This window comes from Antennarius striatus, chromosome 15 (assembly GCF_040054535.1).
Source record: "Antennarius striatus isolate MH-2024 chromosome 15, ASM4005453v1, whole genome shotgun sequence".
Classification (NCBI taxonomy): Eukaryota; Metazoa; Chordata; class Actinopteri; order Lophiiformes; family Antennariidae; genus Antennarius; species Antennarius striatus.
In genome coordinates this window covers 6,163,452-6,185,000 of record NC_090790.1, presented here as the reverse complement: position 1 = coordinate 6,185,000, position 21,549 = coordinate 6,163,452, and the positions used below count along the sequence as shown (strand labels likewise).

The 21,549-nt window shown below is 37.6% G+C and overlaps 1 protein-coding gene across 1 annotated transcript in view; it reads right to left on the bottom strand.

The window, feature by feature from the left end:
* LOC137608832 (leucine-rich repeat transmembrane neuronal protein 4-like) overlaps nucleotides 1-21,549 on the bottom strand; it is a 95,603-nt gene that overhangs the window by 61,109 nt on the left and 12,945 nt on the right. Inside the window, exon 7 of the mRNA XM_068335422.1 lies at nucleotides 19,419-19,587. Within this exon, the coding sequence (XP_068191523.1) occupies nucleotides 19,419-19,587 (169 nt within the window). The remainder of the gene's footprint in view (nucleotides 1-19,418; nucleotides 19,588-21,549) is intronic.

Here is a 21,549-nt window from a genome sequence, read left to right as displayed (position 1 = left end):
TTTTTCTTTACCAGATACAAATTGAACTAAAAACTACTTACAATGACATTAATTGAAACTGAATTAATTTAAAAAAAATATTAAAAGACATTTTGATTCAAATTGTACACAGTTTTGAGAACATGCAAAATAGTTATTTAGAGTTAAATATGGCTGGAGTCATCTTTATCAGTTCAGAAACAAGCCTCAGGCTTGGTGTCTCTCTTAACTAACCAGGCTTAATGTAAATAGGCATGTTACATTTGACATAAATTGTGAGTATATCAGTATATCCATTATTCAATATTTAAAACAAGGTCATTCATGCAGATAAGGTCACATTATCATAATCATCCACTACTCATCCTGTCCAGTGAAGTTTCATCAATATACAACGGACAGCCAGAAGTAATTTCAGTGAATGATTTCAAATGAGCGCGTAATGTAATTTCTCAAAGAAACCATTCAATACAAACTAGACTACGATTCATTGAATTGTGAGCTTTGGAGCCGAATGCCTTTTAATAAATTTATACTATTCCTTTGGCTGCTGCAATCGTTTTCATGCAACAGCAACCTTTTGTAACCTGTAGTGGCTAGCCTCTTGTCCAGATAAGGTAACTACAGAAGCAGAAGTCATTGAAGATAACCACTAATGTCTGACCACTTGATTCAAATATTCAAATAGATTTTCTTTACAATAATAATAGGAAGGATGATGTCATAATGACATGGAAGGCAGTCAAAAGAGGCAACTTACTCCTTGGTATCTTTATAATCCAAATCTTTTTAGCTTTTAAAGCTATTTGTGTGTAAGTATTTTTTAATACAGGTTAAGACATCTTCTACAACAGATCTTGAAAGCTCACAGGTACAATCAAGTGATATTCACTTTCAGAAATATTAATTCAATGACTTTAAGTATTTCCATTGCATATAGAGCAGATCAGACAAGGAAATCATACCCGATCAACAATAATGGCTGAAGAACTACAGTGGTTACTAGTCTGGGATTACCAAACACTTCATGTGAAATAGGCAGGACTCACAGGTTTCCTGGAGAGTTCCCAGTTCAGTAGAGATAATTTCCGAACAACTTGCACCATGGTCATACAACATTTTTATCAGACTCCAGTTTACAACAAGTATGTGGGGAGTTCATGCTTTGTACCTCACAATGCAACCCCAACCAAGAGACTTTAGAGCTGTCCTGAAAATGGTTGCATGCTCAAAAACGTCCTATTCATTGGGAACGTGGGCGCCCTCTTTGGCAGGGTGGCTGTACTACAGCCATACAATGGTTGATAACCCCAAAAAACAGTGCTTTGACATTTCCTGTATTACAGATACTTTCCGAATAAAACCGAATATAATTAAATTTTATGTGTTAATCCCTGCTTGCTATATTATAGCCATATATTATAGGAAATTGATTTATGATTATTGGTCCTTGCAGGGTTCCGTAAAGTAATAAGACATATACTGTAGATTACATGTTATAGATATCTATGTGAATATATACATTTGTGTCTGTGTGCGTGAGTTACATAAGAGGATTATGACCACTGGAAAAAAAACAAGGTCTATATTGTGAGATTTCAGAATTCCGAGATGTCGTCACAGCATCACCACCGGCTTCATTCTCATGTCTGAGTCGGTAACGCCTCATCATTGACGACATGTTGTTACTGAATCCCAGGTGCTGGGAACAAACCAAACACTTCACCTGCAAATTAAAAATGACTTGTGTGTGGTTTATTGTTTTCCACTGTGTGAGCAACAAAGCTTGAGAATAAGTTTCTCAGACATTAAAATTTACTTTGTTTGGCAGCACCAGTTCTAAATGTTCCCAGACTTGAGATCTCTTTCTACAACATTGAAAAGCAATTAGAAAGCAAACCATCAGCAATCTGAACACTAATCTGGGGATGACCACGCCCTTATCCTTGGAAAGGATATGTCAATCAATGAAATATGGCGCAGGATGTCAATCACTCGCTCCATCACTCTGGTTGTTACGTCAAGATGGGAGCTGTTCACAAAATGGATCGTAAAGTCTGTTGTATGTGCTGGCCAGCCAAAAAGTTCCAAATATTTATTGATGCAGGAAGTGTGCCTTTTCCACAAGTTTCTACAAGTTTGTCGGGTTATGAAGGACTACTAAGCATAGAGACCTGAAAAAAAACAGTTTTTCATTTTTCAATAGGACCCCATTAGTACTAAACCCAAGCATCTATCAAGGCCACTTGAAGTTTGAAGAATGGAAGGAGGCAATCAAACACTTCACCTTCAAAGCAACCTGTAACATGAGTAGTAGATGTTAAAGTAAGAAAAGGAACTAATAAAATATGTTTTTAGAGTTACAACGCTAAATCACCTTTTAGCTCATAAGATGAATATGAACATTTGCCCTCCATTATTTCTCTTTGCATTAATTAGTAGTCATGACAAATAAACACAAGGTGGTGAATAGTGATTAATGGAGAACAGTCTGTTAAATGTTAAATGTTTTTTGATGCTGTCCACTATTTGGCTCTATAAACAAAAAAAAACTCCTGTGATGACTGGCAAGACAGGTTGTGTAATGATTTATTGAACTTGACCTTGTTTCCATGGTAACTGTAAGGGACCAAGCTGTAAGGCAGCAAGACACAGGAGATGTTATGTCCCAAAATCGGGCTTTTTCTTTTAATTTCCCAAAATGCAAAACATCTAAGGAAAGAGTTTGACCAAATGAAGCAGTAAAAGAGGTCAACTAAATATAACCAAACTCCAAAATAACTCAGAAACGACGCAAAAGGATGGACAAAACAGAAAACTGACCTCCCAAACAATCAAACAGATGAACTTAATTACTAGTTAAGCCAAACTAAAAATTAACACATAGGGGGAAATAAAATGGCCACTATATACTGAACTGGCCATCACTCAATGTAAATCCCCAGACCCCCCCCCCCATGTTATGGTCCAGTCCAATAAGGCTGGCAGCAGCCTGTCTGAGCCCTCGACCACGCCTTTGCTGCACCGGGAAATAGAACTACAAGTAACTCAAAAGAAAAGAAACAAATGTTAATACAAACATAATTTGAACTTTCATTGCTCTGATTTACTACTAAAAAATATGAAAACTGAAATAGTGTATAAAATGATGTTTAATATTGAGGCCTGTGACTGCAAAATAAATATACACTAGTGGTGAGGTGTGGATATTACCATGTGTGGCTAACCATCACAATAACATTTTTTGATTATTTCGGCTATTGATAAGCATAGCAGTGACATCATAGGCTGTCTTGTTCTTGTCATAATTTACAGCTGTAAAATAATGAGAGCATGGAGTTCAATGTCAGATTCAAATCAGAGTTCTCTTCTCACTGTTACATCATTGTTTGTTTGTTTTTTTTCTTTGTTTTCTTGCTTATTTTTTGGACATGTTTTTACAAAAGTTTTCACCATCTTTATCTAATTTCCAACATCAACAACATTTGGAAAAAAAAGGGCTCCAGAATTCAATTCAATTTTAACACTTCTGTCATCACAATATGCTTTCAACCAATTCATACATTGAATTTTGACAGTCATTGTGGCACATTGTTGTTTCAACCGTCTTATCAACACAGTCATAACATCTTACATCTTATTTTCTGCAACTCCAGATAGTAGTTACAGAGTAGTATTTATACTTTTTATATATATATATATATATATACACACACACACACACACACCATATATACCATATATACCGTATATACCGTATATACTGTATAAGTTTATGGATAAAAATGAAGATGAATGGCCAGACACTGGCAATTAATATTTGGCAATTTTGACTAGAACCAACATCGGGTAAAAAAAACCCCCATTGACTTAAATGTTTAAAATAACTAAAATAACTCAACCAAGTTATTATATTAATGTATTTTTAAAAAATTAGCAGTTTTATGAAAGTGTGTCCTTGAAAATGACCTTTTTAATAAATCTAATATGTTTATTGAATATGTTACTTCAAAAAAACATTTTGACTAATCACTTGTTAAATGTATGTATCTACAGGGTTTTGAATAAACAACTATCTATCTGAAGATATAAAATGCTGAAAATTATACATATAATTACGCTAAGGGCTACTGTTGAACTTAATTGAAATAATTTAACTCAACTAAAGTAGAAAGTAATGTTCATACCCAATAGTTAAGAAAAGGGCATATTTAATGTTCTCTGAAAGTTAATGGGATTCAAAGATAAAAAATACCAACTAGAAAGCACTAATTTTTATTTGTTTCATGTACAAAAGCTTTTATTTAATTGTGTGAACAAAATGACATTTAAAGGGTTCAAATGAAACATCTAATTTAATGTAATATTTTATGGCAGTTAATGAAGTTGACTTTTCTTATAATGACTGAACGAAGTTGACTTTTTACATCCTGAAGGAAGACGTGAATTAGCCTTTGTGAAATAAGGTTCAAAAGTAACAAACAATTCTCATTCAGTCAGTCGCTCATTTAGAAAGTCGCTATGAGAAAGACAAGCAGTGCAGTTGTGTGCTGCTGTCTTCATCTACGCCCAACCTCCTACTTTGATACATATTTCCTGTTGGGACAACACTTGGATGGCTTTGTCTGGGACATTGTACAGCCAGAGATGCAAGCAATTGCTGGCTTTCTGCTCTCCTGGTCCTGTCTAAAGGGAGTGTGATGCTCACTCAGGGGTGTTCTGATGAGACTGTGCTTATCTGTTTTGGATATGTGTTTTGGGGGATAGGAGCATGATGCACTTGGGTTTGGGGTCTTGACACTGGGTGGTTAGACCCTCAAATAGACATTGCTGGCCTGCTTTTTTTGTGGAAGTGCTGGCTAGCCTTCCCCACATGTCGATGGACTGGCTGAGGCATCTGACAAGAGGTCTGAAGAATTGGATTTTATCACTGCATAATATATACTAACAGAAAAAAATACTCAGTCAAATTGCAAAAAATAAATAATATCAAGACAGTATCATCCATCCATCCATTTCCTTGTAGACAAGATAATCGTCTTGTCTGCAGCTCCTTATCCACCTAGCAGGTCACGGGTCTACTGGAACTTAATCTACTTGGCTACAGGCAAAAGGCAGGGTACACCCTTGATATCTTGCCAGCTCATTGCAATATAATAAACTAATTTTTATCACATAACTTAATAATTGCTATATGACATACACATGAAATAATATGTGTTTTCTTCTATAGAAAACAGTTTCAAAATTACTAAGAGTGCCTTGAGTTAGCGATGCTTAAATGCTACAACTATTTCTGTGAAAAGAAATATGACTGTGTGCAACCACCTCCTGAAGAAAAGGTGTGACAGTGGGTTAAAGACAGTAACACAGATGTGAATTAGACTATTTGTGCAGTATTGTATTGAACACCAGCCACCCCTTGCACATCGCTTTCTAACATCAAAGGAACTTCTTCAGAGCTCTTCCACAGAGCAACTGAGGGCCTCCTTTGTGGCCCATGCCATCAGGGGGTACAATGCAAATTTCAGGAGTACGTATGTATGTGTGTAAGTATGCACGTATTTATGTATGTATGCAGTGTGCAGTTTGTTTGAGGGGGAACATCCTCCTCCTCTAGTTTATACATCTCTACCTCTGCAGATTGAATTCTATTCTCGGGGTTGTAGAGGCTAAGCCAAGTTTTCAGCCACTGAGCAGAAACTTTGGCAGAAATCTAACTGGGCCAACATCGGTTCCTGCTTACACTTGAGCAGCAGTAATCCCCAGGAGATCTACTACATCATTTGTCTCCTACAGGGGGACAACTACATCAATAATGAAAAAATATAAACTAACAGGCAGGTTGTGACAGTTTTCTGACAAGAAGTCTAGAGTTTACATTGCTGACACTAACTCTCAAACTGACCTGAATTGTCAGCACGAACGTCCACATGCAAATAAATACATTGTGCATTTGTTCCCTGATCAGAAGTTTGCAAAGATTTGGATTAAAAAAAAAAAAAACACAAAATGCTGAAGATGGCATACCAAGAGGAAAGCACCAAATACAATCCAATTTTTGCAAGATGGATTGAAATCACTTTTGGGAGATAGCTTCAAATTGCATTTGGACAGATTCAACCCTGTATCTCTAGGGCAATGTGTGTGTATGTATAAATGTGTGTGTGTGTGTGTGTGTGTGTGTGTGTGTGTGTGTGTGTGTGTGTGTGTGTGTGTGTGTGTGTGTGTGTTTGCATATCTACATCTATATCTGCCTATACTACAATATAATCACTAATTTATTCAGTCTAATTCTATTTGATGGTTTATTCAAAATGTTTCCAGTCTGAATGACATGTTAGCCATGTATTATTTCAATGCGGACAGCTCCCATAGCTCCAGGGTTTTCAGCTGGCCTTTCTTTTGTCTATTGACTTACTTTAGTGCCTCATCCTTCAGTAATTCATAAATTTTTAGCGCTTATGATTCATTTATCATTTTTCAAGCAGTGCAATACTTTAGTAGGTTATTTACCAAGATCACTTATGTACCGATTGTTGTTGTTTTTTTTCCTGATGTAGAGCTACAGTGACAATTTTCAGCTGCAAGCCTATATTTACCTTTCAAGAAGAATTGTTCTACTTGTAAGGACATCAAACATCACAGTTATGTCACAGAACAAAAGAGTTGACAATGACTAATGGAAAATAAGACAGGAGCTGCTTTTGCCTCCTCCTCTAGATGTTTGCAAAAATATTAAATAAAATAGTTAACAACATCTTCGTGATTAGCTGCTGCAAATCACGAAGCATGATGGGAGAGATGACACACATGGAAACCTGAAGGAAGTTTAGTTTGGAAAATGTTTTTGTCCTTGTAACCCTTTTTGTCACTCTGTGCTGAGATATTGAATGTGTCTTTAAAATTAGACAACTTAAATGTGAAGGTGTACAAGAGGAGAGATAGTTAATACAGAGGAGAGATAGTAAATATATTGGTAGAAGGATGCTGAGTTTTGAACTGCCAGGCAGGAGGCCTAGAGGAAGACCAAAGAGGAGGTTTATGGATGTAATGAGGGAAGACATGAAGGTAGTTGGTGTGAGAGAAGAGGATTCAAAGGACAGGGCTAGACGGAGGAAATTGATTCGCTGTGGCGACCCCTGAAGGGAAAAGACGAAAGGAAAAGAAGAAGAAATGTGAAGGTGTACAAAACTGTGGTGAGACCAGCGATGTTGTTTGGTCTAGAGACAGTGTCACTGAGGAAAAGACAGGAGGCAGAGCTGGAGGTAGCAGAGATGAAGATGCTGAGGTTCTCTCTGGGAGTGACCAGGAAGGATAGGATCAGGAATGAGTACATCAGAGGGACAGCACATGTTAGAGGTTTTGGAGATAAAGTCAGAGAGGCCAGACTGAGATGGTTTGGACTATAGATGAGAAAAAGTGACCACTGGCTGTGATGAGCAAAACGGTCCATTGGGGAGTGGATAGACTGTATAGAAACAATTTACCATAGCAGGGATCAAACTTCTGACGATCCAGCTTCTGTGGGTCTCAAGAACACCATGGTGCTTGTGTCCATTAACACACTTCATCATGACACCAACCTTTGAGGAACCAGTCAGGGATGAAGTAAAAGCCTGTTTCCTGTTGTTGGTTTTTTTGTTTGTTCTTTTTTTCTTCTTTTTTTCTTCTTTTTTTTATTTCTGCGGGCACTCCAGTCAAACATGAAAAATCACTAGAGGAGCATATTGTGTGACCTTTTCCTCTTTGAAATATTAGAATCCCTTTCCCTCACCTGGATTTACCTAAAGTAATTTAATAAATATATTATTTAAAAACATTGCATATTCTAAAACGGATGCACATTGCAGGCCATTTTATTTCCACTGTGTCAAGACGTTATTTTGCTGTAGCGGAAAAAGAAAGGTAAACAATCTGCTAAAATTTACAGTATGGAGTATTCTTGTTTTCACAAAATCTGGCATTTTTTATTTATACTAGAAGAGCGGAAACTCCCTAGAGAAGCAAAAACAAAGTTTTAGCTTCTGAACTAACAATATTTAATGCTCTGATCTAGCTCGGAATTCATGAGGACAACAGCAAAGTATCTCACAGTATGAAACTGGACTTGTGTATGTAACCTTTTGGATGCAAGGAACACAAAATATAAGATAGTAAAATTAGTTTCTGCTAATTACATGGGTGATCTTAACATGAGATGTTGTCTCACATTTGTAAAGACATACAGAGTTTATTCTCATTTGAAACAACATAGAATTCATCCTTAAACATCAAAAATAAGACAACACCTAAATTGCACAGTCTGGCTGATATTGAAACAATGACATGTTGGTTACTATGATTATATTAATAAATGCTTGGTCAACCAGTTGAGTTAACTCAACTGTTTCCAGGAGATCATGTAACTTAAATTTTCTTTCAGCATCACGCCTCGAGATTTATGTGTTTACAGCGCATGGCAAGTATTTCTGATGCAAATCTCAAAAAAGAGATTTCAATATAATCAATGAAAAACTGTGTCTAAATATCCAAATAATGTGGGATACAACTGTCACTCCACGTGAAATGCTGTTATATTCATGAAAAATAAGCCTTTTCATCAGGCTCGGATGTCTTCAGTGTAACTAAATGAGAGTCAACCCCATGTCACCTAAATACTAGATCAGTTCTACATTCAAATGTATCATACAAAACCACCTTACCCTAAACCTTATCCTGACCGTAACAGTAAATGTAATCTTCTTCCTTTAATTATTCTGCCGTTCACTTTTACATTATCACAATACTTTTCTGGCATATGTTATGTTTCTGCCTACATATTGAATTAACTTTATTCAAGACTATTATTTAATCTCAACAGTCTAATCTAAGCAAATGCAATGTCTTTTTAGAGTCTTCTTAATATTCTTTTACTGAGCTGTATTGGATGGCTTTTTAATATCAACACAGACTGCCGATGCCTGCTATTATTTCCAGTGAGGTATTATTCAAAGAGAATGTAGTCAGTTGATATTTTTAAGCATCTCATAAATAGTTTTAAAACTGTGAAAGGCTGTTAACCATCATGGCAAACAGGAAGAACCATTAAAGTAAAAAATGCAACTCCTATGTGCATGTGAGGACGTTTAAAGACATAATTTACACATACTTAAGGCAAACATTTCAGTATTGGTATTTAGTATAACATTATCAGTTATTTGCTCAAATAACATTGACATTTGTGTTTTCCGATGTTCGGGATGACGTTATTGAAAGAAATCTTGCAAACAAGTGAGAACACTAATTGTAACAAATTACATGGCTTTTTTTTTTTTTCAATGTTTCATTTGGTTGGTTGGTCAGTTGGTTGGTTGGTTGGTTAGTTTCGTTATTTGAGAGAAATATACATTTTTATGGTGGATTTCTGGAAAGCTGGTCTGATTGTGTATTCCATGTACACTGCAGTGTAACATTGAATGAACTATTGGACTGTGCAAACCATTGCTTCATCACCGGTGGTTAAGTGTTAAAAGACCAAAATGAATTAATAATTTTGAGATAAATGCAAGCATGTAAGGAAGGGCAACTGTAAAATGGAGCTGGTTCCCAGCATATAATCTCTAAAATTAACAAATTATTGTCCAACATCTTTTAACATTGGAACGGCCGACACAGTAACCTTGAATAAGGCAGCTTTTTACCATCCAAAAACTTGATAGGTTATGAAGGATATTTTTACCTATATAAACTAAACATTTTTACACATTTTTAAAATAAGGTTTAGCTGTCAAAGTGGAAAGAATAGTGGATTTCACCTGAGAACCTGGGACTTCTTTTTTGATGTGGTCTCCCTCCTGTTACCATAGATACCAACCAGTCACTAATTCAATTTCAGGAAGGATAGTCTAAGACCCCCTCTCGACCCTGCACAAGATAAGTGGTTATAGAAATAAAACTGCACATATCTTCTTTAAATGTACTTGGCGATAAATATACATTGACTGCTTCCTTTTTAACAACAGAAGACAATCCCAGACCACTACACTACAAATACGTAATTTTTTTTTTTGTGCAGAAAACAAGACTCAAGGTAATAAACACAAACACAAGTTTTTTTTTCTGCCCAGTGATAGGACAGATGTTTTCCCCATGCCACTGGTGAAATCTATTGGCCTGCTTTGAATCGCTGTGCAACTCAATACCTACCTCACTGAGATCACACTCCGTATGGAGGGGGGGGGGGGGGCAGGAGTGTGTTTGTAATTATAACCAGAGGAAAGACAGCTTGCGTAGATGATGCTCATTATGTTAAATATCTCCCTTTTTGTGGACTGCCTGGTGGCTGGTACACCAGTGGAGTGGCAGTTAATTGTCATGTTACAAACACTCCTATAGGCAAACTTCCGCTCAACTCTTTCCACAACATTAGAACTGTCAACTGCCCCAACCTAGATTGCCTCCTCTTACTAACCTCAAAGTAATTCATTCATGTTTGCCCGACAGTGATGCCTCTTATTTTTTTCTGATTCTGAGAACAAGCAGAAATGACAGCGCTCCCTTCAGCTCACAGCTATGAAACATTAATGGCTTGCATTCTGCAGGGGGGTAGGTGAAACCACTGACCAGACGGCAAGCAGCGCGAAACTGCAACCGTGTCCATGCATCAGTGTCCGTGCAGTAAAGCAGAGTCCTAACTGCTGTTCCAGGAGTGTGACAGAAGACAATATAAGCAGGCATTGATTTTTGTGCCTCCCTTCACATTGGCTGAAAGGAGAAACCTGCCCTGACATAATTGTGTTGGGTCCTTTTTTGCTGCTGTTGAATAGGCTATGAGCCAGGAGACGGGTGTAAGCAGTAAATGACTAATATGACATGCACTACACACTGAACTGACCCTTTAAACTGTCTTCACGCTTGTTCGCCAGAGCTTCAGGCCAAACGCCCCTCTACCCCTAAACACTATACAGCGAGTTGAGTTTCCTGATGGTATTTGCTGCAGACTGAACTGTGCTAAATGAACCAGAGCTGCTGCACATTTACATTATTCAGCTGGTACTTGTTTCATTTTTCTCAGAATACAACCATGCTTTTCTGTGTGCATCAGATATTTGGGGATTTATTCAATATTGTTCCTTTTACTCCATATGAGCACTCTGTGCTATGAATAATCTCAATGTAATGTCTACGGGTAATCTGGATAAGCACATTTCTATATTTTATACCGTTGACATATACTTAGCAGCAAAGGAACTGAATGCATTTTTCTGAGTGGATGAAATCTGTGCAGTGAGGCAGTATGTATACATGGTAATTTCATGAAATGTATTAATTTATTCAGAGATCTGTTATAGAGGTTTATGTTTTCTTTTAATGCTTGCCAGAAAATGGATACATCTACATATACAGTGAACGTGGTGACGGATGCCTCAAAGAGAATGTAATATTTTCAGTACAACTGAAACTAAGCCCATGGCAGTGTCTTTATAGCCAAGTTGATGGACCATGACTTAGTCCCTTAAGCACAGAAGTTTTCAACAGCAGCTTGTTCCAGAGAATGTGATACAATTTGCGGACGTTTAGATTTAATTGTTTTTTGTCCATTTTATGAACAAAAGAAAAAAAAGGATTTCATCAGTTGATGCAAGCAAAACAGATGCAAATATGTGCATGAATTTACTATTCCAGGGTTTTTAGACATAAAAAAGTTTAGTGAAAATTTTTCTTCACAGAATCCCAAATGAGTTCGGTGACACCATTTCACCATGTCCTTTGTTATTAGGAAACTATTTAGCAAGTGTTCCTCCATGTATTAGAGGGATCCTGTGCGATTCAGTCAATCAAATAGGCATGAGTATTGTTGGAAGTACAACAATGTGTGTTATAAAAAAAAAAAGAAAAAGAAAAACTCATATGGAAGTGACATTCATGTTGCCTGAATTATTCATCACTTCTCATCTTATTGGAGCGCCACATATTAAGGCTTCATCAAGTATAAAAGTTTGTTTTCTTGGTAAAAGAATAGAATTCAGCCCTCAGAGAGAACCCCATCATCAGGCAGTGATGTAACCTCTCGGCTTGGCCATTATCAGACTGATTCTGAATGGATGCTGGACGGGGAGAGGAAGATGTTGGCATCAGCACAGGAAGCCTCAGGAATTGAGCTACTAGACAAACTGATTTGAGTTAATAAAGACCAAGAAGTTGGCTCAAGACAAAATGGAAATTTTTATAAACCATACCAGGCCCGGGAGGATTTACATTAATATTATTTTTTGTTGTTTCTGACAGTAAAGATCACATTGAAATAATTTGTTACATTAATTCTCTGTCTGACTTTAATGACGAGAAAGTTAAAAACCTTTTGATATTTTTGTTTAAATCTGTACTGTTAATTCTCAAGCTAACACATATCATTTTATGCATGTTAGCTTGAGTATAATACAAAGAACTAAATGCTAACTTCTTTCTGCGTTAACTGTAAGTGGTAATCAAGGCTCTCAGCAGGATAATTTTTAAGCAGTAATCATCACTGGTGCTTGTTATTTATAACAAGCACCAGCTCCAATTGTGATCAAAGAGAGTCTAAATATGAACAAACAGTGAATGTCCTTTCTGATCCCTCCTGACACTGAAGGTTTCAGAGGATGACATGAATGCCGATGGCATTTAAATGGTTGCCTTTAGACCTGAACAGACCAGAAAATTGGTGGCCTGCCTTCAAATTCAATGTTATAGTTGAACAGCCTTCATTTCAAGCAGACCCCTAAGAATATCTCTGCCGCTGACAGCTTGCTTGGCATTTCAGCAGTGCTGATGCTTAGATGCCAGCATCTGACTGGGCATGCTGCTCCTTGGCAGCATTTGAACAGCTGCTGGGCTCTGACTTTAAGTTTCACAGAGATTCTGTTTGCCTTTTTTTGTCTTGTGTCTAATGACAAGATGATTAAAATGCCAAATTGTGCACTATCCACTTATTATTTGTCTTTGTCAGATTATTTCACAGCTTGCTTTGTTTTGTTTTGTTTATTTCATAGCAAGAAAATGGTTTCTTCTGTCTTCAGATCTCCTCTAATTATTAATTAAAAAATAATTTGAAGATCTGATATTTTTCTATATAATGGATAAACAAAAATGGAGAATCACCAAGTTTCTTGAAAATGCTATCTTGAAAAAAGAAGGACATCTTCGTCCTGTGTCAATTAGAATAAAGTCACTGTTACCGCCTGCTCGTAATAAAATAAGGGAGATGTATGGCGGGTGTCTCCAAAAGTTAACAAAACTTTATCAGACAAACAAATTAACACAAATATCAGAAAGTTAATCAGAAATCCAGATGTCATTCAAGTCTTCAACCACGCTGTCTTTGAGGGAAAGTTACGCACCCAGTGAATCAGCTGGCAGGGTTAAATACCCTGGAAACACCAGCCAGTTGTTCCCAGTTACTTGATGGTGATGTTGATAATGCTGCTCAGCTGTGGACCTACAACACAAAGCAAAAAGAGAGACCTGGAAGCACTAAGGGGGCCGTAACACTCACATATTCTTTTTATACCACAGTGCATGACCAAAGTGTGTGGATACAATCACCCAAAACAGTGTTCATACTTTTGATGCTTGGGAGATTGTTATCTGTTGTTCAGCACATTACGCAATTCAGAAAAACAGCCTATGGCAAATATTTCTCACACCTGGAATATTCTGTGGAGGTTTTCTACTTTTGATTTTACATATTCAAGCTTCTTAGACCTCAAGAATTTACATGCAAAAACTATTAATAAATAAGAGCTTAATTAATGATAGCTATCAGTTCTCACAACGAAGAAATGTTTTTCCTGTTATTTATAGTTCCATTTTAATATAGAAATGATCCTCATTGAATAAATAAAAAAACAATATGCAACAGAATGAAACTGACGGCAAATAACATTAGACTTCATGGCATCTGTATGATAATAATTTTCTCATTTCAGTTTTATGCAAATTTCCTGGCAAATCATGGCTGTGGTTAGGACAGTTAATGTAAAAGTCAATAAGCAGAATAGCTTTGTCCGTGAACTGAGGTGACATAAATGTCAATACTATTCTTCAAAAAGAAAGTGTGGGAAAAGTTTTTCTAATAACTCAATTTCTGCATCTCCACGTATTTTCACACCGATGTCTTCTCAATATCTTATGAAACTGACAAGATGTATCTGACGAAATGTCAACTTTCAGCTGTGATAACACAAAATTTAACTGTTGTGCAGAGCTTTTCTAGAGAGAGCTCTTCCAGGACCATTCTGATACTTTTTTATCTTCTTGTACTGAAGCGTCCTGATATAACTATTGGCCGAGATTGTAAGAATCATCACGACTACCGTCTTATGTCCTTTGTCAGCACCACCTGAATTATGCTCACTCAGCTACGACTGAATGTGAAGTAAGAAAATACCTTTAACCTGGTTCAACAAATTTCCATTTAGACAAGGAGACTTTCAATCCATACTTTGATTTAGATGTTCTTGTACACTGTCTTGGCCATTGGATTTTGCACCTCTTTGGGTTTCTTTTGTTTTGTTTTGTTCTTTTGATGAGCAGCTCATCCCAGCGGGTATCTACATCCGTTATGTAGATCATGGCTTCAGCACTCAGTAGTTGTTGTTGTCTGCTTTTTCAAGATTCATAAAGTCTCAGGACATTAGTTACATCACGTCATTTTGATGACTGTATCACTACATCTGGGATATCAAATGATTGATACCCCAGATGACTGATATACATGTTTATCAGAGACGAAGGGTGATGGCCTCACCTGCCATCATAAGAGACAAAAATGGAAAATGGAAGAAATAAATTAAATGGTTATATTTATCCAGTGATGTGTATTATATAGTTATTTTCCATTTAATGTCACCAATTTTAGGTTATTTTTACTCAAAATCGCAGAATTTTCCCATTGTGCTGGTATGCTGTAGAGTGAGACCGTAATGCTATCTCTCTCTATGTTGCTGTCAAAATGTTCAAACACGTTTGCTCCATGAACTAAATTTTCATAATTTAGCTAATGTATATAATGTACAGTGCATGTCTGTAACATCCTTGTTGAGTTGAGCGGTCCTGAAATTGCTGGGAAAAGGCACGGAGTGAAGCACGCAGTTCTCGTGCCTCATGGTGGGGAGCGCTGGTGATCCCAGGGATTCGGCCGACGATTCCTCTTCCTCAGCCACAGAAGAAGTGACAGCAAACTACAATTTATAGTCAGTGCGTCAAGTACAGCCATTCATTTGTTTTCTGCTCGCCTTGCCTTACTATAAAAATGGAGGATTATGTTTCTCAATTCAAAATTTTTTCGATGCTTTTGTTCAGAAGGAGCTGCGCATGGACTTCATTTATAAGTAAACATAACATAAAAAAAATGTGCAGGTAACTACAAAACAAGTTTTTTCAATCAAATGTGCTTGTGTGTGTAAATAATTCTGCTATGAGACTTTAAAAATAACCCACTTACTGTTGCCTATTAAATGGTGAATAAGCTACACTGTAGGTTCATATGATCATACACATCTTCATCTGATTATGATTAAGTCTGTGCCTCACCAACCATGAACCTCACCGCACATCACTGATGTTGATAGTTTGCATCTTATTCCTGCCAATGACCTAGCTTCTCAACACACTCCCCTCATAATCTGAAGATATTTCACTGTGACTAATCAACTGTCTTAGTGTGGTTGCTAATGAACTGATGGATGTGCAGGTATTTATAATTGCCCTGCATGTCTGTTATCCCTTCAAGGCTGACTGCCGTACCCCACTTTACCACCATGATTGACTGGTTATGAATCTCCATGCTGTAGATTCTTGTTAGAAGGATCAATGCCTGCATTAACTTTTCATATAGCTTGATATTATATGTCGAATCTTTGCAATGGTGTGGGTTAAGGGGTATAAGGCTATTCAAAACAGCACATGGTATGCTGTATGTTTTGCGCTTGATGGTGACTTGTGTGATAATCTTGGAGTTGGCCTCCAGAGATGATTTCCAGAGCTACAATTAGTTCTTAATGTTATTAATGCACTGTTAGCCTTGTACATGAGTCTTGTAAGGAGTTGTGATGCCTCCTTTGGTGTATTCAGCTGCCTATTAGATAGTAAACTAGCCATATCTATACAGTGCTTTACAACATTGGCCTCCAGCACCTGGGCTGCATGCTGGTACTAGTCCGTGGGCTGCATGCTGGTACCAGTCTGGTGCCTGACTGCACAGAAAGAATAGATAGCGTACATTATTTCTGTTTTATTCATTAGCAAATTCTGAATAATGTTTTGTTTTGGAAAATGACCACATTCTCTCCTCCACATCTGTCTATGAGTCACTCTTAATGCTTGTCAAGATGCTTGCCTCGGTCACTTGACCACCTTCTGAAAGGAGCTGCTCCGGCCTGTAACACAGAATACATAACCACATTTAAATAGAAACTCCCAAGCTAACAAAATAAACAAAAGACAAACATTGGGACGATGAATTCTCGATTATGATTATGTTTACAAATTTTTTTTATTTTTGCCAGTTGTATCATTTTATTTTGTTGTATTTATTCGCTACACCATCAAGGCTGGTCTGTGAAAATACTGTCCGACGTTAAACAGATCCGTGGTGCAAAACAGGTCGGGGACCATGTATTACGACACTCAGAGGCTATGGTGCGAGGTGCAACTTGTTCATCAGACTCCTTGTTATTCTATCTTTTATTTATTCTTTGTTTTGGAGAGTTCACTTCACTTCACACACAATGTGTTTTTGAAACATTTAATTTTTTCAAAAGTATATGTATATTCATAAGAGAGGGGGCATGATGGCATGACCTACCTACTTACCTAACATGCAGACTTCCTAAGTGTATCCAACTAGTTTTTTGTGTCCTGTGCCCTATGTTGCACTGTAAATATGTGAATCTGCACATCAGGTGATTACACTCTAGCATGGTTGCATTTGTTACTAATCTTTAAGTGTTGTTGTTTTTTTGTGTCTTACAATCCTGTCAGATTTATCATTGTTGGAAACAGTACTCCTTCAGTTTTCAGTAGTTGGTGCTGTACAGGGAAACAACATGGAAGTGCTTCACTTCATTTATCAACCCCCAGCGAATTGCCCACGATCAACTGTAATTTACAGCAAGATTATTTATTGCTGCTGGCTTTCATTTTTGGACTCTGGCCTCAAGCACACTCATGGTTCTACGGCTCTTTTGAGGACAGTAATGTCCAAGTTTCAGCCAGGGGAGAAAGATAGTTTGAAAGAGGAGTTAAAGAAAACACTTTTGTCAATCTGGAGAAACGATCTCTGAACAGAAGAGGATTAAAGCACCATCTATCAGCCACCCATAGTACAGTATTGACTTCCACCCCCAGAAACCACAACTACCATTCACACCATTCACACATAAGAGCTCACATGAGTGTGGGTGGGACAACTACCCTCTTTTGAATAGAAACAACTCTTAACAAGACTTTTCGTCGTTTTTTGTTTTCTTCTCCAATGGGATTACCTGTACTCTCTCCCAGTCAAGGAGAATTTAAGAGGGGTGAAACGTCTTCAACCAAAGTAAAGCAAGTTTAATTGCTTTTCTTTATTTGGTGGTACATATAGTTTTGACTACAGATCTCTGCAGAAGACGCATAAATTGATAAATGATAGAACTATGGGAGTGCTATGTTTGCTATATAGTAGCTATATAGGAGCTATACAGTACAGTCACTACACATATGTGTATTGACACAAATTATTGTGTATCAGTATACATATGTGTACTGACACACAACTTTCAACACAGTTCTACATTGAAGGTGTTTAATCTGTTCAGAATCCTCAGAAAAAAATATGGTACAGCATCCAGAGATGAGCATTTTTACAGATTGTGTGCTAAATAGCTAATCTGGTGTGTCTTGCAGAATTACCCACATTATCTGTAAACAGGGGAGAGCCCCCATACATATAGAATATGCAGGTGTTGGCAGAGATATTCCCGACAGGAACCCTTTTTTGGTGCGGGTTAGGCAATCAGACTGCAAGTAATACATTGCTTAGGTTGGAATTAGGCAACGAAAACCACAGCTAAGGCTCCAGGAAAGGTTAAAATGGTGTGGATTAAATAAATAAATCTTTTGGGACATAACAGAGGTCAGGATATGGATATAAATAATCAATATGTTCCGAAAAAGTTGATCCACCGTCTCTTTCAAACTGACTCAAAATTGAGTTTATCTATTCTCTATGTAAAAGTTCAACCATATTTAATTAAAAACAATGTTTTTATTTCATTTAACCAGGTGGGTCATTTGAGAACCATTTCCTGTTTTGAATGATAACCTGACATTCATACACCATACACAAACGTGACACTATGGAAGCACGTGTGTTGCCCTAGACATAATCAATCAAACTTAATCACATCAGCAGACATTTCAAAGCACTTTAACAGACAAAGAAGAGAGAATGAATAGGATGGAACAGGATTCAAACCACCAACCATCTAACATTAACCATCTAAGCCACAGCTGACCCTTGAGGGAAGATTTATGTGAGAATTTAGGAAACGTTATGGTAAAAAACAGCTGCATTCAAAGACTGGGATAATACGTAACAATCTTTTCATACAGATGGTTAAATTAGTATGCAGCAGGTGGCTGTGTGAAAGCCAGTGGTGCGCAAAGCATACTTGTTTCATATAATAAAGATTAACAGTATCATCCATACTGTATCAGGAATGTTTGTTACATTTTCAAGCAGCCTTGCTGCTGTTATCAATCATGGATGACATTTACTGTTGCATATTAATGTACATTTCATTACTGGGTTCCCACATTGATTGATGCAATAGTGTCCCCATATCTCCATCACAGCAGCCCTGAATATAAGATGAAAAGAGTTCCTTTGAGACTTAAAATTATGCATATTAACTCATATTGTTAGACTTTTCTTATTTTACAGACAATAATAAGTCAATTCATACATTCACAGTTTTTCTCTTGTCTTCTGGCCAAATTAAATTGTTGTACATGTTTGTATGTCTTCGTGTGTGTGTGTGAGTGTGCATGTGTTTGCGTGTGCGTTCGTGCGTGTGTGTGTGTGTGTGTGTGTGTGTGTGTGTGTGTGTGTGTGTGTCTGTGTGTGTGTGTGTGTGTGTGTGTGCACATTATCCAAAGAATTGTTTCATTCATTATTTATAACATTGCTTTACTCTTAATATTTTAATTTTTCCGTATGAAATTGGCAGCTGGACTATTATCTCCCCACCTATATAATTGAATAAGATCACTTGAACACCTCACGCTGTCATGCTTCTGGCTACCCGGAAGTTCGTGACACTGGCCACGTTAGCTCCGGTCTTCACATTTGTCTATATCTCCCACTTACGGAGCCGTTTTGGCTCTGTCAAACATAGCAGGTTATATTCTTTGATTCTGACGGACCTCACGTTGTCGTGTAGGGAGCCCAGATGCTTTATTCACCAGGACCGAACTCACGAAGCGGGCGTCTACCCGGATGGCCAGACCGTAACACCGAAGCGGCCTTCGTCTTCGCGTTCGTTCATCCCACGCCTGCAGAGCCGTTACGGCTTCGTCTCGGACACAGCGGTCTGTTTTCTTGTGACGGCGAAGAAAAAAAAATAAAACAAAAGAATTCTGGTATTATTGTTTTATCGTGAAATTTCCACGGGTTCCAGTTAGTTACATTATATCATTTTATTCTATTTCATTTTGTTTTCACACCTCCATAATAGGAACTTCACAGCTGGAAAGAACTAATTTATCACATTATTTATGTTTTATTGTTTTGTTTTAAGAAATGTGTTTTTAGAATTCATAGTGGTATTGTATTAGGAAGGTGGTATTGTATGAGGAAGTCTGGAGTGGCAGAGAAGTATGTTAGAACGGTGCAGGACATGTATGAAGACTGTAAGACAGTGGTGAGGTGTGCTGTAGGTGTGACAGAGGAGTTCAAGGTGGAGGTGGGACTGCATCAGGGATCAGCTCTGAGCCCCTTCTTGTTTGCTATGGTGATGGACAGGCTGACAGACGAGGTTAGACAGGAATCTCCATGGACTATGATGTTTGCAGATGACATTGTGATCTGCAGTGAGAGCAGGGAACAGGTGGAGGAGAAGCTAGAGAGGTGGAGGTTTGTCCTGGAAAGGAGAGGAATGAAGGTTAGCCGCAGTAAGACAGAGTACATGTGTGTGAATGAGAGGGACCCAAGTGGAAGAGTGAGGTTAGAGGGAGAAGAGATCAAGAAGGTGGAGGATTTTAAGTACTTAGGCTCAACAGTCCAGAGCAATGGAGAGTGTGGAAAAGAGGTGAAGAAGCGTGTCCAGGCAGGATGGAACGGGTGGAGGAAAGTGTCAGGTGTGATGTGTGATAGAAGAGTTTCAGCTAAAATGAAGGGAAAGGTGTACAAAACTGTGGTGAGACCAGCGATGTTGTTTGGTCTAGAGACAGTGTCACTGAGGAAAAGACAGGAGACAGAGCTGAAGGTAGCAGAGATGAAGATGCTGAGGTTCTCTCTGGGAGTGACCAGGAAGGATGGGATCAGGAATGAGTACATCAGAGGGACAGCACATGTTGGAGGTTTTGGAGATAAAGTCAGAGAGGCCAGACTGAGATGGTTTGGACATGTCCAGAGGAGAGATAGTGAATATATTGGTAGAAGGATGCTGAGTTTTGAACTGCCAGGCAGGAGGCCTAGAGGAAGACCAAAGAGGAGGTTTATGGATGTAATGAGGGAAGACATGAAGGTAGTTGGTGTGAGAGAAGAGGATTCAAAGGACAGGGCTAGATGGAGGAAATTGATTCGCTGTGGCGACCCCTGAAGGGAAAAGCCGAAAGGAAAAGAAGAAGTTTTTGGAATTCATAATTTGCCATAATTCCAGCAACAAAACACGGACACTGAAGGTGAAAACAGCAAATTTAATTGAAAACTACTTATTTATAATTCAGAATATTAAGAACTACATCCAAAAAAAAAAAAATCAAATAAAAGTTGTATATTTATCCAGCTCAGTTCATAGGAGGCTAAACAGAATGAATTGTTTTTTTCTTGCAGACCAATGTAATAATAAAACCTGTTTATTTAACCAAAAGAAGTGTAATTTTCATCCTTAAAAAGCCATAGCAGAACAATTGATTACACTTGAAATCTTGAGGAATTCTTATTAATAATCATTTGCAAAATTTCCTGTGAAGGATCCGATCAGGTGTTTATGCTACCTCTGATTCAGCTCTTGTTGTATAAAATAGTTTAGCCCCACCTTTCTTTGAGGAAACCTCATGTAAACCTTGGTAAGGCAAGCTTCACCATTATTGGTTTTGTGAAGATTGTAATCGAGGATGTTCTGATGTTCTGTCCTGAGAGACAAGCAACATCAGAGTGATAAAAAAAAAAAAAATTTACAAGTCCAGATAGGAAATCAAGTGAGAAGCTTCACAGCAATCCTCCAGTTTAGTCATGGATGTTTTTTTTAAAAATTTCATTTAGTTTGCATGAGGATAGAAAGTGTCATGGAAAATGTATTTCTGCTAATTAATAAGGCAATCACTAAGAGAATTAAG